At 42.4% G+C, this 22,632-nt stretch overlaps 1 protein-coding gene across 1 annotated transcript in view; it reads left to right on the forward strand.

The window, feature by feature from the left end:
• The window catches only part of CRACR2A (calcium release activated channel regulator 2A), a 76,023-nt gene that overhangs the window by 32,090 nt on the left and 21,301 nt on the right, over positions 1-22,632 (forward strand). The window contains exons 6-9 of the mRNA XM_074151726.1: positions 7,123-7,213; positions 10,799-10,894; positions 15,489-15,676; positions 18,589-18,660. Coding sequence (XP_074007827.1) covers positions 7,123-7,213; positions 10,799-10,894; positions 15,489-15,676; positions 18,589-18,660 — 447 coding nt within the window. The remainder of the gene's footprint in view (positions 1-7,122; positions 7,214-10,798; positions 10,895-15,488; positions 15,677-18,588; positions 18,661-22,632) is intronic.

The raw sequence follows: 22,632 nt of genomic DNA on the forward strand, positions 1-22,632 counted from the left end.
CATTTTTATCCCAGAATCAGTGATATTCTCCTCACTGGTGTTTATCATCATAAAGGAATTGATGATGCCCTGTTGCCAGTATTTGTAAATTTTAAGGCAAAATGAAAATATGAGGTTTAAACCTTCTCCTTTTAAAAATACTCATTTTCTTTTCTGTTTCTTTTGATTTAAACTAAAGTAAGAGACTTTTACTACAGTGAATACTGTAAATATATCTGGTCTGGTGCTGGAATCAGCATTAGCTAAGCTGTGCACTGAAAGTGTGGACGAGTAGCTCCATACATTCATCCGTTTTGCTTTTGGCATCTACACAGTGGATCAGTGGATACATTTTTTTTTTTTTTTTTTCCATGAGTAAGTTAGTTCTCCTTGATTTTCTGATGCTTGTATTTAATTTTAAGTGCTAATTTAAAATGAGATGGCTTCTTGAGTTTAGCAGTGGTGGTTTTTTTTAAATAATGGGGTGATGTATTGAGCAGTAGATGAACTTCATTGTAGATTAGATAAATGTAAGGAAGATAAAATAATTTAAGTCATGCTTATGTGATGCTGAGCTTGGAATGGGCAGTTACAACTCTTGAGAAAGCCCTTGGGGTCATCGCAGAGAGCTTCCCGAAATCATCAGTTCAGGGTGCAATGGTAGCCAAAAGACCCCCAGTAAAATGCTATTCATGATCAGGAAGGGTACTGAGAACATAACAAAGCATGTTTTTGCCACTGCATGGAATCTTGGTGCACCCACGTCTTGAGTACTGAGTGAAGTTCTAGTCTGTGCAACACAAGAAGAATGCAGTGGAATCACAGAATTGTCATGGTTGTAACGGACCTCTGAGATCGCCGAGTCCAACCATACACACACAAAAAATCCCCCTACGATCTTGGCCACTAGAGCATGCCACCAGGACATACCTCCAGGGATGGCGACTCCACCACCTCCCTGGGCAGGCTGTTCCAGTGCCTGACCACTCTTTCAGTAAAGTAATTCTTCCTAATATCTAATCTAAACCTGCCCTGCTGCAACTTCAGACCATTTCCTCTGGTCCTGTCATTGTTCCCTTGGGAGAAGAGGCCAACACCCACCTCTCTACAACCTCCTTTCAGGGAGTTGTAGAGGGCAATGAGGTCCCCCCTCAGCCTCCTCTTCTCCAAACTAAACATGCCCAGTTCCCTCAGCCTCTCCTCATAGGACTTGTTCTCCAGACCCCTCAGCAGCTTGGTGGCTCTCCTCTGGACACGCTCCAGCAGCTCAATGTCCTTCCTGTAGTGAGGGGCCCAGAACTGAACACAGCCCTCGAGGTGAGGCCTCACCAGTGCCCAGTACAGAGGCACCATTACTGCCCTACTCCTGCTGGCCACGCTATTCCTGATACAGGCCAGGATGCTGTTGGCCTTCTTGGCCACCTGGGCACATTGCCGGCTCATGTTTAGCCGGCTGTCCACCAACACCCCCAGGTCCTTTTCTGCTGGGCAGCTTTCCAGCCACTCTTCCCCAGGCTTGTAGCGTTGCCTGGGGTTGTTGTGACCAAAATGCAGGAGCCGGCACTTGGCCTTGTTGAACCTCATCCCATTGGCCTTGGCCCATTGATCCAACCTGTCCAGGTCCCTCTGTAGAGCCTCCAGCAGATCAACACTCCCACCTAGTTTGGTGTCATCTGCAAACTTACTGAGGGTACACTCAATCCCCTTATCCAGATCATCAATGAAGATATTAAACAAGACCGGCCCCAAAACTGAGCCCTGAGGGACACCACTGGTGACCGGCCGCTAACAAGGTTTCGCCCCATTAATTACAACTCTCTGGGCACGGCCATCCAGCCAGTTTTTTACCCAGTGAAGAGTACACTTGTCCATGCCATGATTCGCTAGCTTCTCCAGGAGAACGCTGTGGTGGATGGTGTCAAAGGCCTTACCAAAGTCCAGGTAGACAACGTCCACAGCCTTCCCCGCATCGAGCAGGCGGGTCACATGGTCATAGAAAGAGATCATGTTGGTTAAGCAGGACCTCCCTTTCATAAACCCATGCTGGCTGGCGTAGGATTCCCTGCACTTGCTGTGAGAGCTCACTCAAGGTGATCCTCTCTATGATCTTTCCCGGTACCGAGGTCGGGCTGACAGGCTTGTAGTTCCCCGGATTCTCCTTCCGGCCCTTCTTGTAGATGGGCGTCACGTTAGCCACCCTCCAGTCATCTGGTACCTCCCCTGTTGACCAGGATTGTTGATAGATAATGGAGAGAGGCTTGGTGAGCTCTCCCACCAGCTCCCTGAGTACTCTTGGGTGAGTCCCATCTGGCCCCATAGACTTATGTGGGTCTAGGTGCAGAAGCAGATCATTAACTACTTCCTCCTGGATTATGGGGGGTGTTCTGCACTCCGTTCTTATCTTCCAGCCCAGGAGGCTGTACACCCTGGAGGTAGCTGGTCTGACTATTGAAGACAGAGGCAAAGAAGACATTAAGTATCTCAGCCTTCTCCTCGTCCTTGGTCACAATGTTCTCCCCCGCATCCAGTAAGGGATGAAGATTCTCCCTGGCTCTCTTTTTATTGTTTATTTATAAACACTTTTTTTGTTATCCCTTATGTCAGTGGCCAAGTTGAGTTCCAGCTGGGCTTTTGCCTTACTAATTTTCTCTCTGTATAACCTAACGAGGTCTCTGTACTCCTCCTGAGTTACCTGTCCCTTCTTCCAAAGGTGGTAAACCCTCTTTTTTTTCCTAAGTCCTATCAAAAGCTCTTTGTTCAACCAGGCCGGCCATTTTTCCCGCCCTTTAATTTTGCGCCTCATGCTCAGCCTGCTCCTGGGCCTTTAAGATTTCCTTCTTGAAGAGCATCCCGCCTTCCTGGACAGCTTTGCCCCTCAGGATTATCTCCCAAGGGACTCTCTCAACCAGTGTTCTGAACAGTCCAAAGTCTGCCCTCTGGAAGTCCAAGGAGGAGGTTTTGCTAACCCTCCTCCTTACATCACTAAGAATTGAAAACTTGACCAATTCATGATCGCTAAGCCCAAGACAGTCTCTGACCACCACATCTCCCACTAGTCCTTCTCTGTTTGTGAACAGTAGGTCTAGCAAGGCGCCTCCCCTGGTAGGCTCTCCTACCAGTTGTGCAAGGAAGTTATCTTCCATACACTCGAGGAACCTCCTAGCCTGCCTGCTCTCTGCTGTGTTCTATTTCCAGCAGATGTCTGGTAGGTTGAAGTCCCCAACCAGAACAAAGGCTGGCGTTGCGAGACTGCAGCCAGCTGCTTACAGAATACTTCATCTGCCTCCTCATCCTGGTTGGGTGGTCTACAGCAGACTCCCAGCACAAAATCTCCCTTATTTTCCTTACCCTTCATCCTTACCCATAAATAGTCAACCTCATCATCACTGGAACCAAGCTCTATACAATCAAAGCACTCCCTATACACAGAGCCATGAATGAAGAAAGGTACAGAGAATGGTAACTCAGTGATTAAAAGGAATGGAATAGCTATTCTGAAAGAGGTTTTTTTAAAAGGTAAGATCTCTTGAGTTAGGAGGTGAAGGCTGGAGTGAGATATGATAGACCTTTACAAAACCACGAGACCACTGACTAGGCTGAATGAAGAACTGTTATTTAAATCCCTAGCAGCAGAATGAAAAGACATTTAATAAGACTAATAGGAAGCAAGCTTAGAACAGATGAGAAAGAGACCTTTTCTTCTAATAGCAGATAAAATCTTCAACTGCCATTAGCTCTGAATGCTGCTGTGCTTTGCATTTGAAAGACAGATGTAGCAAAAAGGTAGACTGTGTTTCAGACAACGAAGTTCTAAACAGAGAAGGTGATAAATATACAGGTAAATGGGAAGGGAAGGATGAACTGACTTCTCCTTGGCCTTAGCATGGGACAGTGTCAGAGTCCATCTTCAGTGAAAGAAGAGGAGAATCAGCATCTCAGAAGATTAGTGCAGAAAGTGCGCAAATCACTTTTTTAAGGGGAAAGAATCATAGAATGGATTAGATTGGAAGGGACCTTAAAGATCATCTAGTTCCAATCCCCTGCCATGGGCAGGGACACCTCCCACTAGACCAGGTTGCTTAAAGCCCCATCCAGCCTGGCCTTGAACACCTCCAGAGATGGGACATCCACAACTTCCCTAGGCAATGTGGTCCAGTGTCTCACCACGCTCATACTGAAAAATTTCTTCCTAATATCTAATCAAAATCTACCCTCTTCCAGGTCGAAGCCGTTACCCCCCATCCTATCACTAAATGCCCTTGTAAAAAGTCCCTCTCCAGCTTTCTTATAGGCACCCTTCAGATACTAGAAGGCCACGATAAGGTCTCACCAGAACCTTTTCTTCTCCAGGCTGAACAACTCGAACTCTCTCAGCCTGTCTTCATAGGAGAGTTGCTCTAACTTCTGATCATCCTCGTGGCCTTCCTCTGGACTCGCTCCAACAGGTCCATGTCCTTCTTTTGTTGGGGGCTCCAGATCTGGATGCAGTACTCCAGATGGGGTCTCACGAGAGCGGAGTAGAGGGGGAGAATCCCCTCCTTCAGCCTGCTGGCCACTCTTGATGCAGCCCAGGATGCAGTTGGCTTTCTGGGCTGTGAGTGCGAAGAAGAACCATTACAACAAACAGCATGAATAGCAATTGTGAAACCCAAACAATTCGCATTGCAGCTACATAAACGGGCAGAAAGTAAACCCTTGTGAGTGTGTTTATCCTGAACTCATCATCTGAACTTAGTGAACTCTTCTTACATTCCATTTTGGTTAATGTGATCAAGAACAGCACTGTCTCCCTTTTTGTCTCCATCTCTGTTTATTTCCACAGCATAACTGGAAAGAGAAAGATCACATTATCAAATACTGCTGAAATTATACAATTATGCATTGAGTAAAACTGGATGGTATGATCCCAGGGAATAGAGATTTTAATCAAAATGCTTAGCATTTTTCACATAATGATGATATGCCCTTACAGCTTTAATTATTTTCCCCTTTCTGTATGTGCTAGCTAATGGTATTATTTTTTCTGCTGCTTGTTAGTTACATTACTTATAAGTGTTCTTGCACTTCTGACTGTAACAGGATATTATTTTATCTTTCTGTTTAATTTGATCAGAGTTAAGAATGGTAAGCCATGAATTAAATGCTTGGGGAGCGTTCAGCCTGCAGAAATGGCATGTGCTTATGTACCAGACCAACTAAAAAGATTCCTACACCCAGAGGTACCTCCTGGATGTAGTCTTGGTGATGCTGCCATATCCTTTAATTCCAAACATATAAGAGGCAAGAAATATCTAAGCCAGAAGGTTAATGATACGGGACTAAAGTTATTCTCTGTGTCACACAAAAGCAAAGAAAATCTCTATGATTCCCATGGAAACACTGATTGCTGTGGAATGTGTTCTGCCTGTGCAAAGTTACAGGGTTTTTCAGTACATAGTCAATCTAGCCCTGATCAAAGTGACATTATACTGCATGAATAAAGTATTTCTAAATATGAATTTAGCATCTCTGCCACACCTTTTAAAGCAATTGTTAATACTTTATGATTTTGTGTCATTTTATTCCATTGATGAGTGCTAATTTCTCATGAAGCATTTTCTTAATTTTAAGAAAATAAAATTTGAGATCAGAACAATACACTATAAAGTACTGCCCTTACACTATAAAGGGAGTAAGCCAGCAAAAAGAGCTTCTGGATTTTCTGGCATTCTCTTTTTGAACCATTGAAGTCACGTGAAGAGGCCCTTGTCTGGGCTGCTTTTCTTACCTAATCAGAGTTTACAAAAATGTAAGTCCTCAAATTGGTGTAGCTTGATATTTGCTCATTGCTACTGTAAATCCTGAGAAAATGCCTTCCCCCTTATTTTTTACCTGTGACTGAAAATGCAAGTTGGCAATGTCAAGCGTTCTGATGTTTGAAAAGGGGAAAGAAAGGCTTGTTTCTGGTGTTTCTCACTCTTCTGATCTTAGCTAAATTTTTCGAAGTTTCTTTCTGATTTGCTTGGCTTTAACTGAGGTGATAATTGGGCCTTTAATAAGTGAAAACACAGAATAAGAGAAAACAAAGAATGGTAGATACCCAGATTACAAAATTAACAGCTTTTTTTTCCTGCTGTATATTCTTTGGCTTGCTCTTATTGATGTGAATGCCCTAGGAGATTATGTACTTTATTTGTAACATGCATTCTGCAGATTGCTCAAGGAACAGCACTGCCAAGAGGGATATACAGTAGTGTCACATAAAGGCCCTATTTATCTCAAATAAAAATCTTTCTAGAACGTCGTCTGAGTTTGATGCAAAGTGATTTTTGCTTTTCAGTTTCTGGATTAATGAAAACAGAATAGAATAGAATAGAATAGAATAGAATAGAATAGAATAGAATAGAATAGAATAGAAGCAGAACAAAGCAGCTGTCTTGTTCCCTTTCAACAGTTAAATATTTTCTGCCCAACCTGAAGTATCTGCTCAATGTAATCTTTCATGTATCAAACTGCAGTGATATTAATTGCAAAATTCTATTGGGAAAAGTGAGCTTTGTAAGTCCTTCTTTTTTCCTACAGTCGAATATACTTGTGCACAACATATTTATTTCTGTTTCTCAGCTGGACTTTTCAAATTTGTTTCAGGAAAGGTGTTAGAGAGGCAGTAAGGCAACTTTCAAGACAGACTTTCAAAAAGTCCATTCGAACTAAAGTGTCTTAGATATGATAGAAGTATCCCATTCAGTGCTCTTGAATGGTTCACAATGCAGTCCAAGAGTAAAAAAATGCAGTTGCCATGAAAATACTTCTAACTGGTAAACTTAGGCTCTCGTACTATTGTCTATTGTACTATTGTCACTAGGAAGCTCTGTTTCTTAAACCTAAGTCATTAGAACTGCATAACGAACAGCTGCTTTATACGGAAATATCAGATGTGTGGCTTTATTAGTCTTTGAGATTTTTAAGCTCTGCTTCCATGAGAAAAAAAATACAAGTTTAATCTCTGACAGTTCCTGCACAAAAATTGCTATTTTCTTAACCCTACAACAGTCTCTAGAGTCTTGTGTTGAAGGCAAAAATGTGGGGCTTAACTTATAATGTGAGCCATGACTTGAAGTAATGCTACAAAAACGCACTCAGTATACTTCTATCTCTTATTAGGAAAATTGCTGCTTATGATGAAGAAATTCAACATCTTTATGAGGAAATGGAACAGCAAATCAAAAAGGAGAAAGAGCAGTTTCTTCTGAAAGTGAGTGTCTCTGTTATTGTAGCCACGGATTCTGCTCCCACTTCCAGTGATTTTATACTCATTCTGAGTGTGAAGTGAAAGCGCACAAAATGTGTTTCACAACAGAATAAGAAAAAACATAATTTGCCTCACTGCTGCTTTTGTACTGATGCAGGCTCTGCAGCTTCAAACTGAGTGACTTGTTGGATGAGAAGAGTATTGATGTCCTGTGCTCATTGGTTGGCATATAGTAACAGCTGGCATTCTTTCGAAAGTGAACTGAACTACAGCCTCATTGTATGCTGCTATAGGTCCAACTTCTGATCACAATTGGGAAAAATGTTCTTTGAGGTTGTGCAGAGCAGCACTAATTCTGCTGAGTTCTGCAGTCTCTGCTTTTGAGGAGGGAATAAGTTCTCACTGAAGAGCAACAACAGATAAATGAAGTGATGGTAATTTCTGAAACCACCACAGCTATTTGCAAAATAAACATAGGTCAGATTCTTTTGTCACTGCCATGGTGCTTCCAGAACACTTGACAATGAATTTCCTTGTCATATGAAGTCTCCTTTAAATCTCCTCTTCTGCTTTTGTAGTCTGTTCCTTGGATTTTTTCTGTCCTGTTTTTTCTCCTAAAACAAGGAAACTAACAAGAACTCCTAGTGTGCTCCAGAAAAGAGTCATTAGAATCATTTAGGTGGAAGGTACCTATGCTGCTTTTAACTTTTGAATTAAATCAGGTTGCTCAGGGACTTGCCCGGTTGGGTTTTCAGTATTTTGATGGAGATTCTCCAGTTTTTTTAGGTGGCATGGGACAACCGATCATAAGCTAGTGGCTCATTCCCTTTTGTTGTCTTGAAAACAGTCATATGAATCAAACCAATATATTGTTTCAAAGAACACATGACGTGCAAAATGTTGTGAAAACTAGTGTATATCCATCAATTACTGTCTCCATTCTCAATCAAAATTGACATTTAAAAAATCCTTTTGTGATCCAAATCACAGAATCATAGAATGGTTTGGGTTGGAAGCGACCTTAAAGATCACCAAATTCCAACCCCCCAGCCATGGGCAAGGACACCTCCCACTAGATCAGGTTGCTCAAAGCCCCATCCAATCTGTTCTTGACCACTTCCAGGGATGGGATATCCACAACTTCTCTGGGCAGCCTGTTCCAGTGTCTCACCACCCTCACAGTAAAGAATTTCTTCATAATATCTAATCTGTCTGCCCTCTTTCAGTTTAAAAACCTTTAGTTCAGGCAGACTAGACCAACACTTCCAAGTCCTTCTCATCAGGACTGTTCTCAACCCATTCTCTGCCCAGTCTGTATTTGTCCTTGAGATTCCCCTCACCCACCTTGCACTTCTCCTTGTTGAATTTCATGAAGTTTGCACGGGCCCACCTCTCAAACCTGTCCAGGTCCCTCTGGATGGCATCCCTTCCCTCCAGTGTGTCGACAACACCACACAGCTTGGTGTCATTGGCAAACTTGCTGAGGGTGCCCTCAATCCCACTGTCCATGTCGCCAACAAAGATGTTAAACAGCACTGGTCCCCGTATCAACCCCTGAGGAATGCCACTCATCAATACTCACCACTTGGACATCAAGCCATTGACAGCAACTCTGTGAGTGCGGCCATCCAGCCAGTTACTTATCGAATGAGTGGTCCATCTATCAAATCCATGTCTCTCCAATTTAAAGACAAGAATGTCATGTGGGACAGTGTTGAGTGCTTTGCACAAGTCCAGGTAGATGATGTCAGTTGCTCTCCCCTTATCCACCGATATTGTAACCCCATCATAGAGAGCCATCAAATTTGTCAGGCATGATTTGCCCTTAGTGAAGATTTGCCCTTAGTGAAGATTTGCCCTTAGTGAAAGTGCCTCTTCATTCCAAGCTGAGAGCAGTTTTTAGTGATTGATGAGATGAACCCTTTATATAAAGTTTGTATATCAGCTGAAGGATAAAAAATATTTGCAACTTTGCCTGACAGCAGTTGTGTGTGGAAGAAATGGTTTATATGCTCTTAATAGCCCACAACTGAAGTTGTATTGAAAATCCTAAAACAACAAGGACTTTTCCATAAGCAATGATTGTTGGATCTCCAAATTAATTGTAGATTTGAGGTAAGGCCATTTCTTTCAAGTGTTTTCATTAAAGCTTCCCGATGAAGCTTTTTACAGTTAAGTTGTCATTCACGCTAATGGTTGTCAGACACTCAAGATGTATTGTTTCTTGGGATGACTAGTTTGGGATTTGGGGAGATCTGCCTGTTAAATCCTTTCTCTAATGCAAAGTCTCACTAAGACTTTACAGCCTGGAGAGATGCATTGATGCCATATAAAAGGAGAATTATTATGGCTGGAATGAAGAGCAACTCTTGAAGAATACATTTAAAGAAATTGCTAAGATGCAGATAAGTACAAATTGTAGCTATTTACAATACCTAATGCCCCGCTGACTGAAAGTTGTACAAAAAGGGCAGTTAGTCTGCTTTTTCTCTTGGATATGTATTCTTCCTCATAAGAAGCCAGTTAATATGCATTTGAGTACCCTATTACGTGTTCTACTGAAGGGGAAAAGCATGTAGGAACCACTACAGTCTTGAGGGAATTTTTATTTTTGTTCAGAGGCATTTTCCTGGGGAAATTAGAGGGTAGAAGGCTGTTGTGGAGGGATAGGACAGATTCTCAGCTGATATGAACTGCTGGACCCGATGTTGCCCAGAGAAGGCCTGACAGGTTGTTTCAGCTGAGTGTCTGAAGGAGTAATCCCAAGTAGGGCTGGGAGTTCCCAGTGATTGCAGGGTACTTAAGTAGTGGACAGATTGATATAATTGCTAAGTGAATGTCAGAGCCTGAAGCCCAGATCGCTTGTTTATACCAGTGGAACATCTGTGACAAATTGTTGTTAGTGATGGATTTTAAAGGTAGCAGGTGTTGTTTCTTTTACTTCAACCTGAGTTGCTAGGCTGTGTGTCAGTAACCTGTACCTCTCATGGCGGTAGTCTGTACCTCCCAGGTCAATCCTGATAGTTTGCATATGAGTTATGGTATGACTCCATAATAATTTAAATTTGTCCAGGTTGTTTCCATGTTGATTCTCATCACTTGTCTGTGTCAGCGGTTGTCGGGTTCAGGAAACGGAAAGTGGAGAAGGCTATTCACTTTTTTGCTGTTTTTTTTTTTTTTTCTGCTTGCTTAGCTCTCTGAAACAGCTCACTGCTGCAACAGATGAATGCTAGTTTATAAGAGGATGAAGGTACGTGTAGCTGGAAATGGGAGAATGCATTCTGGCTTCATTGATTTAGGTTGGCTAAGCTCCTAAGGCTCATGCCTAAGAAGACTTCTGCCTCCGCTTTGTAGACCTGATGCCTACTTATGTGCAATCAGCACATCCTGTAGCAATTGCAGTCATTGAAGTTGCTGGACTACACCAGTTTACAGAAGCTGAGGGTCTAGATTCATGTGTGATACCATCCCTAAATTGAGTTCTATCAGTAGCTTGTTATGTTCACTGTGAAAAGCCTATTATTTTCATGCCTGACTCCTTATGTCTCCTCCTGTTCTGCTAATCCATTTCCTCTTTGAATTTTGCAGGACACAGAGAGGTTTCAGTCCTACAGTCAAGAGCTGAAGTGCAAGCTTCTGTCAAAAGAACAAGAGCTGGAACAATTGGTGCAGAAACAGAAAAGGGTATTAACCTATATCCTTCAGAGTTAAAAAATAGATAATTTTTATTTGTTCATGTTATTTTCTTTAGGTACTATTTTAGGTCCCAAAAATGGAAGTTTGTGTGATGTGGTTCTGCCAAATTGTGACCCTCTGTTGCTTTTGTGCCATGAGTGTACATACCTGAATGCATTTAAAAGTGAGGTTATGACTGCTAGACTTCTACGCACATGCTTAGGAAAAATGTTATAAATGTTACTCTCTATTTCTAAATCAGTTTTCCTTTTATATGATAAAATGAAAAAAAAAAAAAAAAAGCTACAGGTATTCTTGCCAGGTACTGAGTTATTTTTATGAAAATGCAGCAGAATTCCACTGCCTTCAATGTGCTAGGAACTGGCTTAATGCCCCAACAGCTCAAAAGCAGAGAACAATGGTTTGGGTCTTACAGAGTACACCTTTGTTCAAAGCTTGTACCAACTACCCATTTACTTGTTTGGGACAATGAAGCACTATGAACTTGAAATTCTCCCTCCTGAACATCCTGCTCCTGATACATCTGCGTGATAACAGTTTTATAGCAGTGCATGGTTCTCTTGCATGCTAACAGCTTGTCAAGTTCCCATATTAAAGCCTGATGTGTTTTACTTCTTAAAATGCATGGCCTGCTTGGGGAAGCAGAGTATTTCTGCATATGTAAACTTGCTGTAAAGCATCTCCAAGGTCAGTGCAGGAAAGACTAGATATAGGAAAAGGGGGTAGCACTGGAATTTAACAGACGGAAACGGAATGCTGTGAAACCAACACTTTCTGTAAAAGATGAATATGAAATACATGTAAATTTTCTTTTCCTGGCAGCAGGGCTTGGGAGTGCTGGTCCTGGAAAGTAGGACAGAAGTAAGAGGGGAAGGCAAGGAAGAGGAAAAAGAAGTTTGAGGGCAGTTTCCTAGTTGTGTGTAGTTTTTAGATCCTTTTCTGATGAATGAATCCAGGTGCTGCTGAAGCTGATGAGAAGTGTAGGATTGTACTTCAGTAAGAGGGGAAACAAGCCTCTAGCGTACTATCATTATGCAAGTTTAGCTGATGAGGATATAGGACTGAACAAAAAGCCATTACATGATTGAAATCAACTGCCTGATGTTAACTGTCTTTCTTCAGTACAACTGTGAAACAGAATAGGTGTCTTTTTATGCAGGCTGTTTACTACATTGCAGCATGATAGTGGTAAAAAGCACTATAAAAGCACTGTCTATACTTTGAAGATATCTGGGGGGGCACACAAATCAGGCATTTTTTGGTCTGAAGCTAACTGTAAAAATATAAGAAATTATTTATCATAATTTTGTAATGTTTGTAGTTTAATATTCTCCTTTTTTGGTTGTTTTTGTTTTTTTGGGGTTTTTTTGTTTGGGTTTATTTTTGCTTTAAAGCTATGTTTAAAACTTAGTTATCTACCAGTAGTTCTGTAAAACCCTTTTCCTGTGGTTGTGTAAAATATACGTGTTCTAAATTTGGTATAAAAACCACAGAAGCTATTCAAAGGCTTATGCGCAATTTTAAGCCTGGTCTAAACAAGTAATACAGGCAGAAGTATCATGAAGTTTTATCTTATGATTATTGTGTACATTTCCTATTGTCTACTATTGCCTATCTTGGAGAACATCATGTCTGTGCTATCTTTTTACTATTTTTTTAATCTAATGGTATGTTTTCCTTTTCTGTTCATTGCATTTTTTATTATTAATGGTATTTCTGTGTTTTCCCTTCCTTTCTCTTCCCATCTCTTCCCTTCTCAAAATTCCTGTGTTGGAAATGATTACAAAAATGTGAAAGGAAACTTCCAGACAAGATGAGTTCAAGTGTTGTTTCTGCTGATTTAGTCAGAGGGAGTCTCCCTTCTGAAGGTCTTCTTCCTGCTGTCATTAAAATACTGATCTGATTTCATGTTGGCTAGCCTTCTGTAGGCCAAGATTCATTTGGCTAGGTCTTTTTGCTGGCTACCATGATCTTCAATTGTCAGATTGCTCTATGTGAGCTTGCTCTAAAGCACAAGATTTTCTCAATAGTGTTCCTCAAGGAAAGTGTGATGGCATATCTCGAAGGAGACACTGGGGACAGAAGATGCCCAGCATAACATCTAGGGCACAGGCCCAGCATAACATCTAGGGCACAGAATCTTGTATTAGGGGAAGAAAGTAGATTTGGACCAGGCAAAATGCAGGTGAGTTACTGGGCTCCTCACATAAAACGATGGGTTCTGTGCTGATGACAGCCACTGAAGAGTATGATCTTGGGATTCTGAGTGAGAGATCCATGAGAACACAGATTAGTAGCACTCAAAAATGCACATCAAGTGATAGGATTGTTTAAAAAGGCATAAAGCAAAATAATCACACTGTATATATGTTTCATCTTTCACACACACTTGAAATTAACAGGAAAAAAAACCCAAGAGAAATAGTACAGATAGAATGCTGAGCTAAGAACAAGAGAATATATGGAGAGTGCTTAATGTATGTGTCTTTGAGAGTCAGCAATAGCTGCCCTCAGCAACAGTTTGTATTGGACAATCCCAGTTCTTTACTTGATGTTAGACTTCTGAGTTTTTCCTCCCACTTCTGTCAAAAAAAGAGAATATACACCATCGGCTACTGTGTCTCTGCTTGACCTATGGTAATTGGTTAATTCTCTCTGCTTTTTAGATTTTCTTAAACATGACTGTGAGCCATGAGTTTTTCCCAATCAATTTTCATCTGCTTGATGACTGTGGTAGACAATTTGCAGGTCCAAAAAGCAGTTAGAGCCTGTAGGATCTATGCCATTCTATACCAGCTGAGCATTCACCTAATGAGTTATTCCACTGTATTGGGAGTTGTTTAAATGAATGCTTTGAAAGTACTGTTTGGCATGACTTAAAGGATTGTATAGATACGATGAAAGGAAGGAGCTCTGTATTGCTGTGAAATAACCCTTTCTCTTTGTGTTGTGTCTTGGAGTTTAAATATTATAAGCGTCTGCTATTGAGCATAGTTTCAACATAATTGTTTTTCCCACAAAAGTAAGCACCAGGATTTGTAGCAATTATTTCTAAAATCAGTACCTATGATTCTGGGAGCTGATGATGGCTACCATTGCAGTTACATTTCCAGGCCAGTCTCTGTGTAAGTTTCCAGATGGCCTTAATACTATTTAAGTCGGATTTCTACCTGGAATTTGTTGCTCTTAAGCTTTTTGAAAGTTCTTCTTTGTGTGATCACTTTTTGCTTCTGCCAAAACCACTCCTGGAATAGAAGCAATACTCAGGAACTGAAGTGTTGCTGGAGGTGTTCGAGGCCAGGAAGGATGTGGCTTTGAGCAACCTGGTCTAGTGGGAGGTGTCCTTGCCCACGGCAGGGGGGTTGGAACTGGATGATCTTTAGGTCCTTTCCAACTCTAACCATTCTGTGATTCTAATGTAAACCAACATTGCTCAGCAGTAATCTCATGCTCAGCTAGTCAGTGTTCCATATGAGCTGTGAGCCTGCTGAGGCTACAGGTCGGCAAATACGTTAAGCTGGTGTTGCTGCTGAAATAAGTGCTCCCACTCTGATCTTGCTCCTGACCTTTCACAATCCCAGCTAGAACGTATTTTCTGCCTTTGTTTTGAACCTGGGTCTTAAGATTGCATTCAAAACCAAGACTGGAACAACAGCAGTGTTGTGGAGTGTGAACAGACTGGCAGAGCTGGGTAAGGACAGATTTTGGTTTGGGTGAGCGCTGCTTGTTGGGGTGTGCAAAATGAGGCTTCTAAGAAATTCCTCTGTTGTGTCTTAGATCTGGAGGATTGAACTGGTAACATTGTAATGCTTCTGGTACATTTTACATCCCTTAAAACGCATACTGAAAAAGAAAGAAATAAATAAAAAAAAGCTTTTATATTTTTAGGTCAGCAGTGCCTTCCCTAATATGAAGTGGACTAATTTTTAGTCCGCTTAAGTGGACTTAACTTTTGCTGTGTCATCTTAATTTGCTCAGTTAGCCAGGGAGAAGCAGGTGGAACTTTTTTACATACTAGAAGCCACTGTCATCTGCTGTTACCTGTTGCACGGGGAAGAGGTATCTTTCCTTTCTATATACTTTGCAAAGTGAATATAAAAGTGACTAAAAAAGCCCTAATTCACACTTCTTGGCAGACTTAGTTGAGATGGCAGAAAGGTTGCTGTTTGTTGATATTATTGGAGTGGGAAGGTTTAGCAGCTACCAGATTTAAATATAACAGTTTTTAGGCAGAGCTATGAATTGATCTGTGTAGGCCTTGTCATTGTGGGAAATTGTCTAAAATATGAATTGTGAGTATCAACTAAGTACCGCTAATCTGCTCTGTAAACACTTTTTTTGTGGTTTGTCTTGGTACAATTTTGAACTGGATGAAATTCAGTCATAGAGTGGAATGGATTTGCTTTTGTGTAACATAATTATGTCTGTACACAGAGCAGTGGAAGAGTGTTTTATTCATATGTTGGCTTTGATAGAAAGAGCTTCCCTATTCAACTAACCTCTATGACTTGAATTGAAAGCCTCAACAGCAAGAGGCCTCAGGTGGTCATCATACTTTCTGTTCTCATTTCTTCCATCCCAGTTAGAGCAGCAATGTACAGAACTTCTCAGTGGCAAAGAAGAAACCAAAGCAGAGAACACCAAGCTGAAGCTGACTAACAAGGAGCTGCTGAGAGACCTGGAGAGAACTTCTCACGAACTAAGACAGGCTCAACAACAGTTACAGGTGCTTCAGGAGGAGGCATCAAAACTACAGGAGGAGAAGGAAATGTAAGTCTCCAGTTGCAGTGGTTCTAATGCATTTGCTTAGCGTGCCAGTGAGCCTTCTTCTCAGGGTATTCAGTGCTGTGATTTAAGTTTGTGTCATAAGCAGAAAGCACCAGCAGACGGCAACAAAGAACTATGTGGCCACTCTCTAAACGCCCCCACAGCCAAAGGCAGTTTAACAGAACAGCAAAGGGAACAGGAAAACAACATCAATAACACTGATAGAGAAATGTCTGCACCACCACTCACCAACTGGACCCAGGATGCCCCAGCCTGCTTCAAGTGGTGACTTCCTGCCCCCTGCCCTGACCAGCTCCCGGCTATAGACTGGGCATGGTGTCACATGGTATGGAATACCTGTGTCCTCTGCCGGGTCCTGGGGAAAATTAACCCTATCCCCACCAGAACTAGGACAAAAGCCAAGTGCGGGTCTAATAATTTTCCCTCAAGTCATTAAGCATGTTTTCTGTAGTGTATCTGGCTTCTACGGAATCTTTTGCTACTTCTTAAAAATATCAGCGTTCTCCCACCCCCATTTGTTGGAGGTGTTTGGAATTAAAAATCAGTTTAATTGGTTAAAAAGTATGTATTAGTTTTGAAATACCAGTGGGATTCCTTCCAGAAATTACATTTGTGGCACATGATGCTCCATCCTCCTCAAAGCTAACTCTATATGAAACTGCTTCTTGGAATGTTCTCTGGCTATGACATGGCTAGGATGTGCTTCTTTTCTTCATCAAAAGCAAGTCTAGTACATCATTTCTGATCAAGGATCCTGGCTCGCAATGTAAAATGTAGCTTATGCAGCTAAATCACAATTCATACAAGGACTTATGGCAATCCAGAACCATCATTTTGGAGTTTCAAATTCAAATGTTTTGGATTTCAGATTCTGAATCTGAATTAAAAATACTTTTCAAGAAGAAATGTTTACAGTTCATATTTTGAGGGATAGAAATGGCCTTTAAGTGATGGATCAATCTACCTGTCTTGCTCTAGCCTTCTGTACAAAGCAAAAGTTACATTACTCTGAAGCTGTAATTGGCAGAAATGTTCACTGGAGTTCATGTAATGGAATGTAGGTTTAAAAAAATGCTGAGGGATCTGTAAAACCCTCTTGTTGCCGATGGAGAGCACATTGACTGTGGTGCACATCTTGCCAGACTCTATACATTTCAGCAATGAACTACCTAACTCAGAGCTGTGGCTATTTGGCTTATTTCAGGATAGAGCAGAATATTACATCAAATGTCATATTCTTTTTCTGTTAAGCTTTGTGCAAAACTCTACTTAGTTACTAAAAATGTAGTTTTTCTTGAGGGTATAAATAAAGAACTTTGTTGATAAATGATTGTTAAAGAACAGCCACTGTGTTTAAGAACGCTATTTTTAGATTTGCATATTTGATGTGTGTTTTGGAAGTAGATGGTAGAAATATTCCTCCTCAAGGTTATTTGTATCCCCTTTGAGGCCTCTCTTTTCAGATCCAGAGCAAGGACTGTGGAATGATCTGAATTTAAAGCTACAGAGGAAATCTGCCCAGCAGTTCAGACTGCTGAATAATACTACTGCATTTACAAAGCACTTTGGATTCAATAGTGTTTTATGGAATTAGAGCTCAGCCCTACTCAACTGCACCTGCAGTGTTGCTTTAAACATCTTTATCAGTCTGGTAAGACCTGAGTTGTTGGAGCAGGTGTCATGTTCAGACTGTGCATGTTGTCCCAAATCAGCGTTGTTTACCTCGTGTGCAAGATGCCAGTATGCACACAGAGTAGAGGTATTTATTTAAATCATTTCTGCAGAGATGGATGCTAAGTGGTAATCCACAAAGCCCGCACACTGGCCTGCAAACTCCTTGGAATATTTATACAGTTCAAAACACAGAAATACACACCCTTAATTATAATTATTAGTTAGTACCTTATCTTAACAATTTCTATTGGTTAGTGCAGTCTCTTGCTTTAATATAAAGTTACAATGTCCTTTAATTGATGTGCGCATACTCCAGTACGGTGGTGGTGGGGTAGTTCTGTTCAGTCTCTAATTGACTCGGTGGTCATGATCTCCCACTGCCGCCTTTAGCATTCCCCAGTTACTGCAGATCTTTGTTGACTTTATGCTTCTTCTAGTGGCTGTCCGGTTTTCAGCCAGTTTTGGTGCCTTCTGCGGAGGGATGTTCCCTTGTTATCAGCCTTCTGTTCTTCAAGGGTATATTCATGTGTTGTTTATTCAAAGTGTCCTGTTTCACAAGGCCTTGTAACGTTTTTACGTTTTACTAAGCTCTTTGTGTTTGCTTAGTGAGACATTCTACCTTCTAAAATACATTCTGCCTTTTAAAATACATCATGCACAGGAAGAACTTGAGGCTTCCCTGAAAGGCAAAAAAACATTTAAGGCCAGATACCGATTTGCGTTAAGTTGAAGTAATCGGTGTAAATCTAGTGGAAAAATCTGTCCAACGTTTAAGCAGAATAACTGTTAAAGTCAGGAACGGAAAAGAAATTGTAGGGAATATAGATATGTGAGCCTGGCATGTGGTTGCAGCAGCAGGATAAATTCTAATTCTGGATTAGACGTTTCATGGTCTTCAGTGGCCATGAGCAAGAAGGATTTCAGCAGTATGTGTTCTCTGAATGATGCAACTGCTGTTATCAGTGTATATTAAGCTCTCTGGATAGAGAAATTATAAAGCTATAGTTTTTTTTAAAAAGAACCTCTGCTCCTTCAAAATGCTGTGGTGCTGTGGACCTTATACTGAATAAACTTTTTTAAAATTAGTAAATATTCATACAGAATAAAGTCTACAGGTGTGGAGAAGATGAAGTCTCAAATTTGGATACTCCTAGGGGGAAGCATTTTAGCAGTGTTGTTACCATGGTTAGAACAATTTTATTTATTTATTTTCATTACAGGGAGGTGTACCGAGTGACAGAAACCTTGCAGAGAGAGAAGTCAGGACTTCTGAAGCAGCTGGATTTTTTAAGGTAATTCAAACCTTACATTCAAAAACTTCTTGTGTCATTCTAAAGAGGTACATTAAAGGACGAAATTACGTTGGGGTATGTACTGGGTCTAGGTTTCCAGGTGTTGGCAGTGGTGCACTACAGGGGCAGCCAAAGAGGAGCGGCCGGGCCTGCCCCCTGCCAGACACAGCCGGTCCTGGCCGGCTCCATCAGACCCACTGCAGGGCACAGCTGAGCCCCTCAGCAAAGGTGGTGGCACCTCTGAGAAAGCATGTGTAAGAAAGGGCAGAAAAAACTGTGCAGCAGTTGAGAGAGAGGAGTGAGGAAAAAATGCATGAGAAACAGCCCTACAGACACCGAGGCCGGTCCGGGCGTGGGAGCAGAGATTCCCCTGCAGACTGCACAGAGCAGGCCCATGGAGAGGAGCCCAGGCAGGAGCAGGTTTTCTACCAGGAACCGTGGCCTGTGGGGAACCCTCACTGGAGCAGTCTGTTACTGAAGGACTGTGCACCATAGAAATGATCCATGCTAGAGCAGTTTGTGAACAACTGTAACCTGTGAAAGGGAACCCACACTGGAGCAAGGGAAAAGTGTGAGGAGAGATGAGGTGTTGTGGACTGACTACACAGCTCCCCTGCCCCCCATCCCCGTCACCCTGCACCACTCTGGGTTGGGAAGAAGGTAGAAGAGTCAAGAATGCAGGGGTGAAGTTGGGCCTGGGAAGAAAAAGGGATGGGGAGAAGATGATTTTATTTTTCTCTTTGTTTCTCGTCATAGAATCATAGAACCATAGAATGTTTTAGGTTGGAAGGGATCTTAAAGATCATCTAATTCCAACCCCCTGCCATGGGCAGGGACACCTCCCACTAGACCAGGTTGCCCATAGCCCCATCCAGCCTGGTCTTGAACACTTCCAGGGATGGGGCATCCACAACTTCTCTGGGCAACTTGTTCCAGTGCCTCACCACCCTCATAGTGAAACATTTCTTCCTATTATCTTATCAAAATCTATCCTCTTCCAGTTTGAAGCCATTACCCTTCATCCTATCGCTTCATGCCCTTGTAAAAAATCCTTCTCCAGATCTCTTATAGGCACCTTTCAGGTACTGGAAAGCTGCTATAAGGTCTCCCCGGAGTCTTGTCTTCAGGCTGAACAACCTGAGCTCTCTCAGCCTGTCTTCATAGGAGGGTTGCTCTAACTTCTGATCATCTTCGTGGCCCTCCTCTGGACTTGCTCCAACAGGTCCATGTCCTTCTTTTGTTGGGGGCTCCAGATCTGGATGCAGTACTCCAGATGGGGTCTCACGAGAGCAGAGTAGAGGGGGAGAATCCCCTCCCTCAGCCTGCTGGCCACTCTTCTTTTGATGCAGCCCAGGATGCGGTTGGCTTTCTGGGCTGCAAGTGCACAATACTGGCTCCTGTTGAGCTTCTCATCTACCAAAACCCCCAAGTCCTTCTCCTCAGGATTGCTCTCAATCCATTCTCCGCCCAACCTGTATTTGTGCTTGGGATTGCCCCAGCCCACATGCAGGACCCTGCACTTGGCCTTGTTGAACTTCATGATGTTGGTATGGGCCCACCTCTCAAACCTGTCCAGGTCACTCTGGATGGCATCCCTTCCCTCCAGCATGTCAACCACTCCACACAGCCTGGTGTCATCAGCAAACTTGCGGAGGGTGCACTCAATCCCACTGTCCATCTTGCCAACAAAGATGTTAAACAGCACTGGTCCTGGTACTGATCCCTGAGGAACAGGGCTTGTCACTGGTCACCACCTGGACTTCGAGTTGTTGACCTCAACTCTTTGAGTGTGCCCTTCCAGCCAGTTCCTTATCCAACGAGTGGTCCATCTGTCAAATCCATGTCTCTCCAATTTAGAGACAAGGATGTCATATGGGCTAGTGTCAAGTACTTTGCTCAAGTCCAGGTAGATGATGTCTGTTGCTCTCCTCTTATCTACTGATGCTGTAACACTGTTGTAGAAGGCTACTAAATTTTCTGACATGATTTCCCCTTAGTGAAGCCATGTTGGCTGTTGCAAATCACCTCCTTATTTTCCATAGGAGGTGCCTTAGCGGAGTTTCCAGGAGGATCTGCTCCATGATCTTGCCAGGCACAGAGGTGAGACTGACTGGCCTGTAGTTCCCTGGGTCTTCCTTTTTGCCCGTTTTAAAAGCAGGGGTAATGTTTCCCCTTTTCCAGATAGTGGGAACTCCACCAGGCTGCCTGGACTTCTCAAATATCATGTATAGTGGCTTGGCAGCTTCATCTGTCAGTTTCCTCAGGATCCATGGATGAATCCCATCAGGTCCCATGGACTTGTGCACTTTCAGGCTCCTCAGCCAGTCTCGAACCTGGTCTTCTTCTACAGTGGGCAGTACCTCATTCTCCCAGTCCCTGCCTTTGTCTTCTGCAACTTGAGCGGTGTGGTTAGAGCCCTTATCAGTGAAGACTGAGGCAAAATCATCCTACAGTTGAGTCTGTTTTGTCTGTGATGGCAGTTGGTGAATGGCGTGGATGGAGCGATACACTTTATTTGTAGAGAGAAGCGGCAAATATAAACCAGGGATTTAACAAAGTTTGATGGTAAATGCAGTAGTGTTTTACAAGATTTGATGGCAAGGTACACTTGGTTATTTACTGCACAGAGGACAGAGTCAGACAGAGCTGTCAGGGAGACACTGCCATTGAGTCACGAGGTTCAGAGAGGACCCCCTTGCTTTCTCAACTCCTTCTCAGAGAGGAGTCTAGGTGCGGCCGGATTCAATCCTAGTCCCAGACTTGGTCAACGGTTTATGTCTAAAGGATTATATATGTGCAATTATATAGCTAAGATTTCAAAGTTTAGCATGCTATTAGTCACTTACTGAGGATCTGTTGCAGCAAGGAATCTCTGAATCTTGAGAAGTAACCTTGAGTGGTGTCCCTGCTCAAGGGGAGATCCTGGCATGCAGCCTGCTGCCACGCAGGACAGCTCAAAGGGCTCTTGGGCTGTCCACTGTTTATGGGAGTAAGAAGATTAATTTATAGTCATATTTGCATGCTGACCACAGTACCAGTATTGCTCAAGTTAGTCCTTGGCTATTGTGTTGTAATCTGTCTCCCCAAAACGAAGTTGAGCCTGGTGCAGCCAACACGACTACATGCACCCATTATGACCACCATGGGTGGTTATTGCTTGGGTAGGGTTACATGAGATAAAGATTAGGGTGGCGCCTGGGGAGGATGAGCACACCGTCACAGTAAGCAATCTTTCTGCCTTTGTCTTGACCCACAAGCTTTTCCATCTGTCGTGGTTTAACCCCAGCCAGCAACTAAGACCATGCAGCCACTCGCTCACCCCTCCTTCCCACTCTCCCCTTCCCAAGAAAGGCAGAGAGAAGAGGCAGAAAAGGAGGGAAGAAGAAAGCCAACAAAACAACCAACCCCCCAAAAAACAACATTTGTGGGCTGAGATAAAGACAGTTTATTAGAACAATAACAGAAAAGGAAAATAACAACAACAATAATAATAATGACACGCGTCACTCTCACCACCCAGTGAATTGGTGGAACTGGCACCTTTCCGAGCAGTGTTCGTGAGTACCTGCCCCCCTGGCTAACCCCATTTATATACTGAGCATGATGTCTATGGTACAGAGTATTCCATTAGCTATTCTATTGTTCTGTTTATGCTCCTTCTCAGCATCCATGGGAAGCTGAAAAAAGTCCTTGAAAAATATAAGCATCACCTGGCAATAACTAAAACAATATGCATTATTGACATCCTTTTCATACCAAATTTGAAACAAAGCAACCTCTAGAAAGAAAACTAACTATCCCAGCTGAAACCAGGACACCAACACCTTATTTTCTTCCCCTGTTTTGTTGAGGAGGAGGAGTCAGAGAGTGGCTGGGTGCACATCTGGCAGCCAGCCGAGGTCAACCTGCCATAGGATAATTACACAAAAGATAGCAAAAATGGTTACAAAAGACAATATGCATTTTCTAAGC

This window comes from Numenius arquata, chromosome 1 (assembly GCF_964106895.1).
Source record: "Numenius arquata chromosome 1, bNumArq3.hap1.1, whole genome shotgun sequence".
Classification (NCBI taxonomy): Eukaryota; Metazoa; Chordata; class Aves; order Charadriiformes; family Scolopacidae; genus Numenius; species Numenius arquata.